This window comes from Lipotes vexillifer, unplaced genomic scaffold (assembly GCF_000442215.2).
Source record: "Lipotes vexillifer unplaced genomic scaffold, Lipotes_vexillifer_v1.1 scaffold308, whole genome shotgun sequence".
In the NCBI taxonomy this organism is placed as follows: Eukaryota; Metazoa; Chordata; class Mammalia; order Artiodactyla; family Lipotidae; genus Lipotes; species Lipotes vexillifer.
This window is the reverse complement of record NW_006792985.1, coordinates 1,999,283-2,014,541: the sequence shown is the minus strand read 5'-3', so window position 1 is coordinate 2,014,541 and position 15,259 is coordinate 1,999,283. Positions and strand designations below refer to the sequence as shown.

The following is a 15,259-nucleotide window of genomic DNA, read 5'->3' as shown; positions in this document are numbered from 1 at the left end:
CCCGCGTCTCCTGCATCGGCAGGCGGACTCTCAAGCACTGCGCCACCAGGGAAGCCCGATGTTACATTTTTATATTTTAGAGTAGGTTCTAAATTCACTGAAACTTTTCATTTAGAAGATTTTTAAATCACATTACAAAAGTTTTTCTATATTTTAAAAATGATTTTTGGCATGAAAAAATCACGTAATAGTGGAAATACTTCTAAACATTTGTTTTCATAATGCTTTCTCCATATATTTTTAAGTCAGTTCTTTCTTTTTTCTTTTATAGTGTCACATTTCCCTTGATAAAGATATGGATTGTATTCAGTTAATAAATATTCTCATTAGCCTTACTGATGACAGTCACTGGCCATTTAAAGGGTACACAGATTTTAATCAGCTGTCATTTTGTAAAAGAAAAATGTGTAATTCATCTTTTAAGTTCACCATCTCGTAACTACTTTGCCACAAGATAACCAAACCACTTTTTGGTACAAAAATTTTATGATTATTTCGCTATATAGATTCTACTATTTAAGGTAGTAAGGTTTTATTAGGCACCTCACCTGTTGTTCATCATCAGCATATTGCAACACATCACCATTAACATTTGCTGTTTTATGGCATTTGCCCATTTCTGTGGTGTAAATATTCTTACCATGGCTGAGTTCAAGTTATCAGTATGAGTCAATGAACATGGTGTTTGGAAGAGACGGGCAGGTCCATGCCAGTTATATAGTATTTTCACCATACAGATATGATAGACATAAACAGCCTCAAGATGACAGTTAATGTGGGACATCCCTGGTGGTACAGTGGTTAAGACTCTGCACTTCGACTGCAGGGGGCACGGGTTTGAACCCTGGTTAGGGAACTAGGATCCCGCATGCCATGAGGCGTGACCAAACAATTAAAAAACAAAAAAAAGATGACAGTAAATGTAATAAATTATTGTAAAATGTATTAATTAGTTAAGAAATGATGAGCTTTAGGTATTTATTGGCTTTTAATATAACTTTTAGTATAACATTTAATTTTAAGTATATGTAATTATATTTTTAATGGCTACTTTTCATAACAAGCTCACAAAATTCTTAAATAGTCTCACAAAACCCCTGAAAATTTAGCAGTCGACATTCACTGGCAGGTTTGAGCTAGCGCAAACCATTCTGTGGGCCTTGCAGGGCATTTTAAGAACTTAGGCTTTTACTCTGAGTGAGATGAGAAGCCTTTCAGGGGTTTGGAGTAAAGGAGAGATGAGCTCAGTTGGACTTGTGTTTTAACACGATTGCTCTGCTGTGCTGAGAATGGACTGTAGGGAGGAAAGTATGGCAGCAGGGAGGCTATTTAGGGGACTGTATGAATAATGCGGGCCAGAGGTGATGGTGGCTTGGAGCAGGGGGTAGCCGGTGCCAATAGTGAGAAGTGAGGCATGGAGGGATCGGATGTCTCATGGCTCAGTGACTTATTGAGGTCTGAGAAGATAACCAGGCTTTCCCCCTTGCGTATCCCTTATTGCCTTTGTCAGAGAGACAGAAGGCTGTTGAGCTGAACTAGTGTCCCACCTAATTTGATAAATCTTTATATTGTTGCAGAATCACTGTGGTACCAAGGAGATTACACGACATTTTGATTCTCAAAGGGGGTGATAAGGGCAATTTGGACGGGCTAATTCTTCACTGCAGAAGGTCTGCCTTGCAGGGTGTTTAGCATCCCTGGACCCGACTCCCTAAATGCCAGTGGCGCTTCTCAGTGATTGCCATACCCCACCTCCCACCACAACACCCTTCCTTCCGAGCATATTTTTGCTGAAAGCTAAAGAACTGTGGCCTCTGACAAAGCATGTGATTCTGTTTCTACCCAACAGTATTATGCCTACCTGTATTCTTACGTGATGCCCCAGGCCATCCGAGATATGGTGGACGAATACATCAACTGTGAGGACATCGCCATGAACTTCCTCGTCTCCCACATCACTCGGAAACCCCCCATCAAGGTGAGATCCTCCCACTTATGGGACTGGGGGCACACGTGTACTTAATTCACTTGTTTTGTAGTTGTGCGGTGGGTAACTCAACCATACCCCAGAGTCCTCATCCATAAAATGGGGACGATGACGCCACCAACTAAATAAGATCGTCTTAGGGTTAAATGAGCTGTTCATACAGGGGCTCTTCACTTCCTAGGCATAAATGGATAGAAATCAGAGGGTTTGGAACTTGAATGGGAAAAATATTACATCTTTAATTTTCACTAATCTCAAACTGGAATTTACCCTTTTTATCAGTTATGAAGCAGGCTATAATTCATAAGAGTATTTGCAGTAACTGTGATCTGTCACCAGCAGAACTCATAGGTATTTTCATACTGCGTTACACTTGTTGCCACATCTCGAAGTATTGTTTATGTTCATTACTGCTTTGAAATTATGGTAGTTATTAACTTTACTGTAGATCTTGTTAATAAGATAAAATAATAAAAGTGCACATATTTCTATATTTCAGTATAACTTGTTTTCTTTGTAATCTCACATATTTTATGCATTTAAAAGCATTTGAGGAGTGCACAGGCTTCACCAGATTGCCAAACCAGAGTGGCAGCGGTGTCCATGGCACACACAGTTTAAGAATTTCTCAGTTAAGGTGTGTAAAGCTCTAAGAATAGTGCCTGGCACATAAGTACTTTATAAGGTATTTACACGAAAGCAAAAGTACCCTCAGAATTCTAGAAATTTGAGTTCTGTTTTTTGTCTTTGAGTTGGTGAATAGATTTGACCATAATATAACCAATTTCATACTCAGTGCACAGAAGGACCAGTTCCATCACCCTCTCTGTCATTACTGCAGATTCAGACAAGTGAAAGGTCCCCTGGTGAGGGTTAGGGTAGGCCTGGTAAAGGCCTTGTAACAGTTAATACTAGAGAATCTGTCCATTCAAATTAATAGTATTTATGACTAGGCTCTGTCAGTGTTTATGCTATGGATTCACAGCTGATATCCTTAGGTTAATGTCAAAAAGGTGTATTATTTAATTTTATAAAATAGTAAGTTTACCTTCATGGATATCGTTAGTCCAATGAGTAAATAATAATTGGGTGCATATTTCATTCTTCTTACATTTTGAAAGTAAGTTCTAGACTAAGTAACCACTAGTGTGGCTCAGGGTTATAACTTAACTCCTGAATTACCCCCATAGTTTCTTCGACTCCTTAGCTGCCTGCTAAAGCCTCGCAAAAGAAGAACAATTAGCAAAATGATGCACCAGATTGTGTTTCTTTTTTTTTTTTTTTGCGGTACGCAGGCCTCTCACCGTTGTGGCCTCTCCCATTGCGGAGCACAGGCTCCGGACGCATAGGCTCAGCGGTCATGGCTCATGGGCCCAGCCGCTCCGCGGCATGTGGGATCTTCCCGGACCGGGGCACGAACCCATGTCCCCTACATCGGCAGATGGACTCTCAACCACTGCGCCACCAGGGAAGCCCAGATTGTGTGTTTTTTAAAACTGCGAATGATGATAGTATTTTTTACATAAAAATAGAATGTTTTCCAGGTACAGTGGTAGATCTGATATTAAACAATGAAAAGCACACTTCTTTGTAAACTTTAAGGTAGGGAGGCAAGGGTCTTAGAGATTAATGACTAGTGCAATTTTCTATTCTTTATTTATCCTTTCTTGTGTAGCCAGGGACGACTCCAGCCAAGACATATGCTTTCTATTTATACCTCCCTAGTAGATCAGAAAACATTAGCCATGAAAATTTAAAGTATCTGAGGGATTAGGTACCTAATAATATCATCAGTCACTTGACGCACTCACAGACATGGTGCATTTTTCATCTTCATGGAAGCGTGTTTGTTATATTATTAGGCCAGTGTTTCATCAAACATCTCTTCAGTGTAGAGAGTGAGATGGAAATAATTTGCACATGGTATACATAATTCTTCCCAAGTGAAAACTTGAAAAGTAAGTAGCCTCTGAATTTTCTTGATCTTACGGAAATATAAGAACAGTTCAAGATTAGGATGACTTTTTAAAATGAAAGGCTCAATAAGTTGAGCCTGTCTTCAAATTCTGAGTTAATTCCCTCAAATTCTGAATCCAGTTATTTACTTCATATTACAGAACCAGTTTAAACTGAATATTTTCATTAACTTACCTAATTTTATCAGGTATATGTACTATTTTATGTTATAAAATAGTAATTTTTTTTTGCTTTAAATACTTCAAATTGTCACTGTCCCCTCCCTTGTTATAATTAGGAAGGCATGACTTTTATATGATAGCAGTATTCTTTCAATAATGTTAATATCTTAACAATATTGACTAAATAAACAGGGAGTTAGTTTCATATTATTGCTTTGAATAATGTACTGTTACCTTTTTGAGGAGGAAAAAGATCTAGAATGTAAATAGGCTTCCTTCAGAATAAAGGATTAAAAATTCGTAAAGCATTGAGAAGATAGATGGCTGGCTTAGGGGGTAAGGAAGTAGAGAGAGGATGCATAGGTGAGCATCTTAGTATTAATGTTGAGTAAGTTCTCAACATCTATTAATGATTTTCCTTACTGTTACTAAGCGTAACTCCTCTTAGACTAAAATTATCTGGAATGTTCCCATGTAAAATATAATCCATGGTATTGCTTAAGTAAATAGTCAAGCTTCACAGTTGTTACTTTATTCCTCTTAATTTTTTGTATGTTTTATTATGTAATATATAAATATTATATATATATATTTTAAATAAATACACTGGGGTTGCAATCTCAAAATTTTTTACTGATACGTTACATGATTTAAAATGGTTATTTGGAAACCACTGCTTCAGTGAAAACAACAGTATAAAATAACTTTTTTGTGCCAAAGTGGAGTGAGTCATTTGCAGGTTAAGGGACTATTCTCCCTGAGGTTGTATGATGGCATCTGAGATGAGGAGGAAGATTTTTAGGTACAGGGAGAACAAAGTAGAATACTGGACATAGATGCTGTTTGCCTTGACATCCGTCTCCTGCTTCAGTGAAAGCTGGTGGGAATAGTAGTAAGTGACTCACTGTAAACTGGAAGAGCTCTAGAGAACTGCCGATGGGTGGGAGGGTGAAGGAAGGGGACCGGTGGGGTCCTGTGAAGGGACCTCTGGGGGTTGGGACTCCCTCAGAGTTTTGTCTCTGAGGTGTGACCCTTGGAGCCTGGCCTGTGATCATGATCACTCCTCAGTTTCAACTCTAGAGACCTGGCTTCTGATGGCTGATATTGGCTGTGTGTGAGGATTATTCTTCAGCTATAATGAACAGGATGGGCCATTCAATTTTAATTTTTTTCTCAATTTATAATAGTAATAATAATTTTAAAATTATTCAGGAAAAGACATTCAGAAAGAAAACAGAACAAACAGGTTTGAAAGACCTAAATAGAACTACTGGAAATGAAAATTATAGTTATTAAAATGAAAATCTCTGTGAATGGGATAAAAAGATAAGACTTAGCTGAAGACAAAATTAATGACCTAGAAGATAAATGTGAAGAAATTTCCAAGAAAGTATTACAGAGATATAAAGAGATGGAAAATAAGAAAGGTTAAGAGACATGGAGGGGCTTCCCTGGTGGCACAGTGGTTAAGAATCCACCTGCCAATGCAGGGGACACGGGTTTGAGCCCTGGTCCAGGAAGATCCCACATGCCATGGAGCAACCAAGCCTGTGCGCCACAACTACTGAGCCTGCGCTCTAGAGCCTGCAAGCCACAACTACTAAGCCCACATGCCACAACTACTGAAGCCCATGCGCCTAGAGCCTGTGCTCTGCAATGAGAGAAGCCACTGCAGTGAGAAGCCCGTGCACCGCAACAAAGAGTAGCCCCTGTTCACACAACCAAAATATAAACGAAAATAAATAAATTAATACACACAACCAAAAATAAATAAATTAATTAATTAATTAAAAAAGAGAGACATGGAGACTGTAAGGAGAAGGTGTTACATAAAACCAGGAAGGGAAGAGTAGAGAGAAAGTGGGAGGGGCAGTCTTGAAAAATAAGAGAATTTCCAGAATTTATTGAAAACCTGAATACTACAGCAAACATTACGCTGAATCGTGAAAGTTTAGAAGATCCCCATTGAAGTCAGTAGTAAGATAAGGTTACCCACTAAGTAAATGGAGATAGAGACCACATCCACATTGATATCATCAGGATGGCAGTTCTCCCCAAATCTAAAATGTCAGTGTAACTCTAATCAGAATCCTGTTAGGATACTTTATTTGGTTTAATTTGGCTTGGAGTGAAACTTGACACACAGATCCTCAAACTTATATCGAAAGGCAAAGGACCAGAATAGCTAAGACACCAGAGAAGAAGATGTGGGTTTGCCTTGTCAGAAACCATGGCATGGTAATAAAATACATAATTAGGACAAGGTGATATTGGCACAGGGGTTGACAGATAAATCAGTGGCACAAAGCAGAGTCTAGACACAGACCCACGCCTGTGTGGAAACTTGCTGCATGATAAAGGTGGCATCTACAAATGAATGCTGGGATAATTGGTTTTCTGTATGAAACAGAAATACATGTCATCATACCATACTCAAAGTAAATTCCAGATAGGTTAATCAACCAAATGTGAATGCAAGCTTTAAAACTTCTAACAGAAAGTACAGAAGTATTCTTGTGATCATAGACAAAGAGAGACGAAAAGTGCAAAATATAGAGGAAAAGATTGATTGGTTTGAATATATTAAAATTCAAAACTTTGTTCAGCAAACCTCTACGTCCACAGACTGGGACATTTACAATGCTGATAAATGACAAAGAATTAATACTCAGAGAAAGAATTTCCAAATGAGAAAAAAAGACTACTCAATTGATTCATTTAGTTTGAAAAAAAGTAGTTCAATGAAGTAGAAACCTAGATGACTAATAAACATGTGGAAAGATGCTCAACTTCTGTAACAATCAGGGAAGTGTAAGGTAAAACAATGGGGTATAGTTTATACACATCAAATGGGCAGAAATGAAAGTGATAGTAACAGATGTTAGTAAAGATGTGTTAAAATTGCAGATACTGTACAGAGCTGGTGGGTGTGTACATTGGGATATCTGTTCTGAAGAAAGTTTGATTTTATCAAGTATAATTAAAGGTCATGTTCCCCATGACCTAGCAGGAGAGGAAAGGAAGGAGGGAGGGTGGCACAAGGACTAACTCTATTTGTAATGTTTTGTTTCTTAAAAAAAAAAAAGGAAGAAAAATATATATGTAATCTGAAACAAATAGGGCAAAGTGTCAATATTTGATACAACTGGTGGGTTTGCTTGTTGGTTATATTCTTCCCCTTTTTTAAGCATAACATTTCATTTCTGTATTTTAAACTAGTAGCATGTGTTTCATACATATATAGTCATATGATTCTTTAAATACATACCGTCTTTAAACAAAGACCCGTGGAATAAAAATGATACTGAAAATAAGGTGTAACATTTTAAATACCCATCCATTGTACACGTACCTCCATAATCCCAGCCTGCTTCTTCCTTCCATAGATAATTGCTATCCTGAGTTTTGTTTTAAAAATCCCCTTCCCTTCCTCCCTTAAAAAAATGCTTTTACCATATGCGTATTCATCTCTAAATTTTTAAACTTTATGTAAATGAAATCAAACTATAAGCATTCCTCTGCATTTAGCTTTTAAAAAACTCAATCTGTTTGTGAGCTTAGTCAGTGTTGATGCATGTAACTATAGTTTATTCATGTTCATTGTCCCAAAGTCTTAAAGATGCTCTCCCCCATACTCTTCTAAAAGTTTTAGGTTTTGCCCTGTTGTATTTAAATCATTAATCCTTGTGGAACTGATTTTTGTGTATAATGTGAGATAGGGTCCCAATTTCATTTTTGTCTCCTAAGCAGTTTTTATTGCACACTTAGTTCATCCATACCCAGTGATCTGCAGTGCTGGTCTGTCATTGTTCAGATGTCTGTGTGTGCATGGATCTGTTTTAGGATTCTTTTATTCTCGTCTGTTGGTCCAGTTTGTTCATGTGCCAAAATCACATTAATTGTCGTATCTTGAGAATGATTTTTTTTTGTATCTGCTAAGACAAATCCTCTTTAACTTAACTTGTATTCCAAGAGTGTCTTGCCTATTGTTGGCCCTTTCTCCTCCCACATAAATTTTGGGATCATTAGCTTGTCAAGACAGACACAGACACACACAGAGTTGGGATTTTGATAGGAATTGAATCTGTAGGTGAAATGGGGAAAATTGATATCTTTTAAAAATTATCGAATATTATATAATCCCCAGGCTATAAAGTTTCACAATAATTTTGCAGTAGAAGTCTGTGAAATTCTTTTGTTAGACTTATTTCTAGGTATTCTGTATATTTTCTTGATATTTTAAATGGTATTTTCCAAAAGTTATATTTTCTTTCATCGTTATAGAACTATTTGTTTCTTATATCTAGGAAACTTGCTAAAACTCCATTTAAAAATTTTTGTTGATTGATATGGGTTTTCTGTGTTGACCGTCATATATCCCTCATGCAAAGAACTGTTTTGTTTTTTCCTTTCCAGTCCTCATAAGCCATTTTATTTTATTTTTTATAGTAGCCAGGACCTCTAGTACAGTATTGAATAGAAATGGTGATGACGGGCATCTTGGTTTTATTCGTGATTTTAAAGGGATGCTTCAGATAGTGTGCTATTAGGTGTGATGCTTGCTTTACATTTTAGCTTATTGAAGTTTCTTCCTATTCCTTATTAGCTAAGGATCTTTATTATGAATGATTCTTTAATTTTATTGAGTACATTTCCTATTATCCATTGATACAGTCATGTGTTTTATCTTTAATCTCTTGCGTTGACATTCATACTTTGGATAAACACATTTGGTCACAATTCTTTTTATAAATAATTTTCAGGATTTGGTTTTCTGGTATTTTGTTTGGATTACTTGAATTCGTGTTCATGAGTAAGTGAGCCTGTGATTTTTCCTTTCTAATATTACTATTATTTTTTAAAATTTATTTATTTATTTATTTTTGGTTGCGTTGGGTCTTCGTTCCTGTGTGTGGGCTTTCCCTAGTTGCGGCAAGTGGGGGCTACTCTTCGTTGCAGTGCGCGGGCTTCTCATTTTGGTTGCTTCTCTTGTTGCGGAGCACGGGCTCTAGGTGCACGGGCTTCAGTAGTTGTGGCACACTGGCTCAGTAGTTGTGGCACACGGGCTCTAGAGCGCCGGCTCAGTAGTTGTGGTGCACGGGCTTCGTTGCTCTGCGGCATGTGGGATCTTCCTGGACCAGGGATCAAACCCGTGTCCCCTGCATTGGCAGGTGGATTCTTAACCACTGCTCCACCAGGGAAGTTCCTTTCTAGTATTATTTATTTCTGGTTTTGGTACAAAAATTGTAATTAGTCTCATTATATGAGTTTGGGGCAGGTTCCCCTTTTTTTCTCTTTTATGGAAGAGTTTGTGCACAATTGGGATTGTGCTAGGAGGCTTGGTAGAACTCAACCTTTGACATCTTTTGGGGCTTTGCATGTCTTTTGTGGGAGGGTACTGACTAAACTATAGATTCAGTTTCTTTAATGATTATAGAAATTTTCAGGTTGCTTGTTTCTTCATTTTCTTTATTTTTTTCAGACTTCTAAGTTGTAAAATATAATGCTCATATAGAAAAAGGCATAAAATTTAAGTGCACAGCTTAATTATTATAAAACAACCCATTAAACATGGGGTGTCAGGACCCCAGAAGCTCCTGCATGCCCCTTCCCAATCTCAACCTCCTTCCTCAGCCCCAGTTTTAATCACTGTTGTGGGTTGAATTGTGTCTCCCTCCCCCCCCTCCAAAAAAAAGATATGAGTCCTAATTCCAGTACTTGTGTATGTAATCTTAACTGTAAATAGGTCTTTGCAAACGTAGTCAAGTTGAAATGAAGTCAGACTGGAGTAGGGTGAGCCCTTAATCGTATGGCTGGTGTCCTGTTACGAGAGGTGGAGAAGAGACCCAGAGGCACACACACAGGGAGAGAACCCCATGTGACGTGAGGCAGAGATGCGAGTGATGTGTGAGCCAAGTAACCCCAAAGAGAAAGGCGTAGAACCGATTCCTCCTGGGCCCCTCACAGAGCAGCACATGGCCCTGCCAACACCTCGATTTCTGACTTCCAGCTTCCAGAACTCAGGACCACTGCGAGCTTGAGCCGAAGGGGACAGAGACAGTGCGAAATGAAGGAAGGAACTCCTGGGATTCTACCAGCAGGAAGTGGGCCAGTAGAGCTAGTTGGCTGAGAATGTGTTACTTGCTTCAGGCGATGGGAAGAATGGCTCAGAGGCTGGTGGGGCTGCTTCGGTCACCAGCGGCCCAGAGGCAGGACCACACCCCCTTGGCTCTGGAGGGCGGGGCCACCTCCTGAGGGCTGCTGCGCCCCCAGTCCAGGAGGACAGAGAGGGTTGCTCTCGTGCCTTGAAACCTAATGGTACTTGCCCTGCTGGGGTTTGGACTTGTTTGGGATGCATGGCCTCTTTTTCTTCCCTGTTTCTCTCTCTTGAAATGGAATGTCTATCTTACGCCTGTCCCACCATTGCATTTTTGAGATAGATAATTGTCCTCTAGGTTTCACGTGTCCACAGATAGAGAGGAATTTTATCCCAGGATGGACCATATCCAGAGTCTTAACCATATCTAATTTAGACGATTTAGAAGAGATTTGGGACTGAGTTGATTGTATTTGGATGAGATTTTGGACTTAGTGTTGATCCTGGAATGGGTTAAGAGTTTTAAGAGATGCTGGGATGAATGTATTTTGCATAGAGGAAGGACATAAAATTTTTGAGGCCAGAGGGCAGGCTGTTTATTGTGACCCGCCAAAAGATATGTTTAACTCCTAACCCCTGTTAACGTGTGCATGTGACTTTATTTGGCAATAGGGTCTTTGCAGATATAATCAAGTTGAGATGAAGTCATAGTAGAGTACAGTGGGCCCTCAGTCCATGATGACTGATGTCCTTGTAAGAAGAGACACAGAGGCGCAGACACTTGACGGGAGAGTGCTGTGTGATGATGGAGCACCATCTACAAGCCAGGGAAGGCCAAGGACTGCGGCAGTGCAGGCACTAAGAGAAGGGCATGGAGCAGGTTGTTTCCTACAGCCTTCAGAGAGAGGATGCCCAGCTGACACCTTGATTTCAGACTTCCAGCCTCCAGAGCTGTGAGAGAGTAAATTTCTGGTTTTTTAAGTCACTGAATTTGTGGTAGTTTGTTACAACAGCCCTAGGAGATGAATACAGTTACTGTCATGTCTTTAATGGTATCCGCTTCATTGTTGTTTTTCTTTACACTTTTATCACCTAAGTATGTATCCGTAAACACTATGGCTTACCTTTAAAATAAACTCTTGATATTAAAATAGAAGTTACGAAGACAGTGCAGAATTCCCATATACCCCCATATAGTTTCCCCTATTATTAACATCTTACATTAGTATGGTACATTTGTCCCAATTAATGAATCAATATTGATATATTTTATATTACCAGGGTTTATCCTTTATTCAGATTTCCATAATTTTTGCTGAGTCTTTTTCTTTTTTTTTAAACTAGAATGATCAGGTAGCAAAATAACATAGAATACAACACAGAGCCACATGAGAGAAAGCTGCGCCCTCAGGCTTGGGGTTGGGAACTCTTAGTCCCCATATTCTCGGAACATGTTCCATGATTCTCTGGGGCAGCAAGGCTGGCTGGAGCCCGAGCATCTCCCTGCTGACGGCCTAACTGGTCCACGCCCAGGGCACAGGCTACACACGTGGAGTGTGAGGCCAGACAAGTTACACCTGCTCCCCTATGAGCCCTTAGAAGAGGAGCGCTCTCTACAAAGGCCCTACACCTGGCAGGGATCGCTGGACCAGGGAGAGCTCAGAGGTTTAGTTCCTCTGTGGCTGAGACACATAAAAAGCCTAAGACCAATCTATGCGCAGATTCTCACTAACTGGAGAGGTGGGGAGCGAGACTGCCTCCAAGCCAGTGTTTGGTCTTTGGTAAACAAGGATAAATAAAAAACGTTCCTCAAGTGGGCTTGAGCAGAACTGGGCACAACAGGTAAAAGATTCCAAAGCACCATTTAGTGCCCGGCACAGAAGGAGACAGGGGAGGGTGTCGGGGTGGGGCGTGCTCTGCCGTAGGTAGTCTCTGCTGCCCTGGCCCCGACTCTGCACTTCTCCCTGCTTTCCGCATCTGCCCTCACTTCCCCGGCCTAGCCCTCACTTCCCCGGCCTAACCCTCCCAGCCTGGAGCGACAGAGCGGAAACCCCGGAGGCAGAGGCTGTCTGCCAGGGCTCAGAACCTGAGGCTGAGTGCCTGCAGCAGGGGGCGGGCAGGGCAGAGCATGTGCTGGGCCCTGGAGGCTGGGGCGAGGCTCAGAGCAGAAAGGAGTGCTCAGCTGCCAGAATGATGGCTGTCTTCTGCTCCAGGATCAGTTTTGAACTTTATATAAATGGAATCATACAGTATCTCTTTCCATGTCTCTTAATCTTGCTTTCATATTTCTTTAAAGCTTTTTTTCAGTATTTTCCATTCTGGGTAATAATTTTAGTGTATTTTTCGTCACTAATTTTCTCTTCACCCATCCATTGAGTATCTGAGTTAATTCAGTATACTTATTTCCCCCCAGTTTTATTGAGATGTAATTGATGCACAGCACTTTATAAGTTTAAGGTGTACAACATAACGATTTGTTACAAACCATCATGAGGTGATGACCACAGTAAGTTTAATATACTTTTCAATTCTGTTGTCCTATTTGGTTCTTTCTTTTCTTTTTAATTTTTTTTTTTTTTTAGCAGTGCCATGCGGCATATGGGATCTTATTTCCCCGACCAGGGATTGAACCCGTGCCTCTTGCATGGGAAGTGCAGAGTCTTAACCACTGGACCGCCAGGGAAGTCCCTATTTGGTTCTTTTTCATATCCACAAGGATTTTTTTGATAGTCCCTGTTTCTTCCATCAAACCTTGAGTAATCTTTCAGAATTTTATTGTACATATATGATACACATTTATGGTTACCGTCCCTATCTGATATTTCTGCTGTTTTGCAGTGTTTTGGGGTCTGGTTCTATTGTTTCTTTCTGCAGAGTCTTCCTTCATGCAACTCATCCCCTTTTTTGTGACTTTTGATTGTGAGGTCATATTCTTTGGGGTTTTGCTTATAACAGTTCGTTGAGGCCTGAGAGAGGATTTGTACTTGGTTCTTCCATGTGCCTTGGCTTACTACCTCCTTGAGACCTATTTAAGCTAAATTAGCATGTTGGGGCTTTTCAGGACACACGGGGGCATAATTCTAGCCTTGGCTGTGTGAGGGCCGGCCTGTGGTTGTCAGTTTCTCAGAGGGGATGTTTCCTCCTCCACTTAGAGCTCAGACTGAGAAGGAAATGCTGCTTCACTGCCTCTCTCTGCAGGGCTGCCTCCTGCCCTTGTGGCCTTCCACTGGGTCCCAGGGTTTCAAAAAGTCTCCAGTCTGATTTCCTGACTCTGGGCACTACAGTCTCATGAAAACCTGAGCTCCCGGCTGTCTTGCTGGATTCAGGCCTTTTCATTACTTTGGCTTCTGAGGACTTGATTTCTTTCATTATAAGCTCAGCCAATATATTTAAAGAGACGGTTTCTGTATTTCATCCTGCCTTTTCAGGGATTCTGTGCTCAGGGGGGTTTATGTTATTTAATCTGCCATGTTGTTGATAGTGAAGCTGTTGTATTATTCTTCATACTTTTCTAATTGCTTGGAATTTCATCATAATAATAAGCACTAAACTATAATATGACCACTTTTCCATGTCTTTAAATATAACTTTCTTAAACATCTTTTTTAGTGGACATGTAGTCTTTTATAATTATTCATCTATCCCCTTTTGATGGGTAGTTTTCCAGTAGTTTGCTGTTAAAAACACTGATGAAATGAACAGCTGTATACCTACATCTTGCGGTGCAGCCAAGATGAATAGTAGAAGTAATGTTACTGAGATGAGCACCGCTGAGCACCTCAAGGCTTTTGATACCGGTTACGTGTAGGCCGTTTGGAAGCCTGTCCTTAACAGTAATGTAGATCTGTCCGTGGCAGGAAGAGAACCCTGGGCTCTGGCTCCCGACTTGCTCTGAGTGAGTGTAGCCATCGACTCGGTGTCGTCACCGTGGAAGAGGAGGCATCGGTTGGTTAAGCTCTGGGGTCTCTGTCTCAGCACCCTTGGTTCTCACTCTGTGCTCTTTCTTCCCTGCTCCCAGGTGACGTCACGGTGGACTTTCCGATGCCCAGGATGCCCTCAGGCTCTGTCACACGACGATTCCCACTTTCACGAGCGGCACAAGTGTATCAACTTCTTTGTCAAGGTGTACGGCTATATGCCCCTGCTGTACACACAGTTCCGCGTGGACTCTGTGCTCTTCAAGACCCGCCTGCCCCACGACAAGACCAAGTGCTTCAAGTTCATCTAGGGGCGTTGCGCATATGGGAGAGGATGAGCAGAGTGAGAGAGGCAGCTCCTGAGGTCCCTAGACGTGGAAAGACCTCAGGGATGCCCACCGGGTGGGTGGCCCAGACCCTCTGCTGGGAGAGCTGGCAGGGAGAGTGGGAGGGACAGAGCTGCCTTGCTCTTGAAATCAGCCACACTGGCCGGAGCCCTGGTCCCAGGACACCAGGGCTCCCTACACAGGGCACTGGTGATAGCTTACACTGAGGGCCACAGGGACTCTGGAGAGTCACTCACACAGTTCATAAGCCCAGGGCAGCTGGTTTGTGGTTTTTAATTCACTAACAACTATTATTATTTAAAAAGAAAGTTTCAGATTTGCCATTCGAGGCTTATTTATATACATGTGTATATATATACACATATATGTGTGTGTATATATGTGTGCGTGTATATGTATATATGCACACACACTCACATATACATACATACATACATATATATATATATATATATATATATATTTGAGGGGGAGTTTGGCATTTCTGCCCATCTCACAAAGTGAGGGACACACCACAGTGGTCTGTATTTTGGTGGAGATAGATCCTGGCCTTCTGGTATCTGGCTCATCTTTACAGATCATCTCCGTCCTCCCCAGGGGCATCTATCTGTGTGCAGAAACAAGAAAGGGCTGGGCGTGGCCCTGTTACAGGGCCCTGCCCAAGATAAGACCTGTTGCCAACCAGGGCTCTGTAGCTCGAGGTGTGGGGATCTGCACCTTTGGGGGCAGTGGAGCCTCCCTGTGCAGGACTTGGTGGGTTTGAGGACTCCCCG

At 40.9% G+C, this 15,259-nt stretch overlaps 1 protein-coding gene across 1 annotated transcript in view; it reads left to right on the top strand.

Moving 5' to 3' along the window:
• The window catches only part of EXTL3 (exostosin like glycosyltransferase 3), a 43,915-nt gene extending 29,131 nt beyond the window's left edge, over positions 1–14,784 (top strand). The window contains exons 5-6 of the mRNA XM_007466150.1: positions 1,850–1,978; positions 14,241–14,784. Of these exons, the coding sequence (XP_007466212.1) occupies positions 1,850–1,978; positions 14,241–14,450 (339 nt within the window). The 3' untranslated portion in view covers positions 14,451–14,784. The remainder of the gene's footprint in view (positions 1–1,849; positions 1,979–14,240) is intronic.
• The last annotated feature ends 475 nt before the right edge of the window (positions 14,785–15,259 follow it).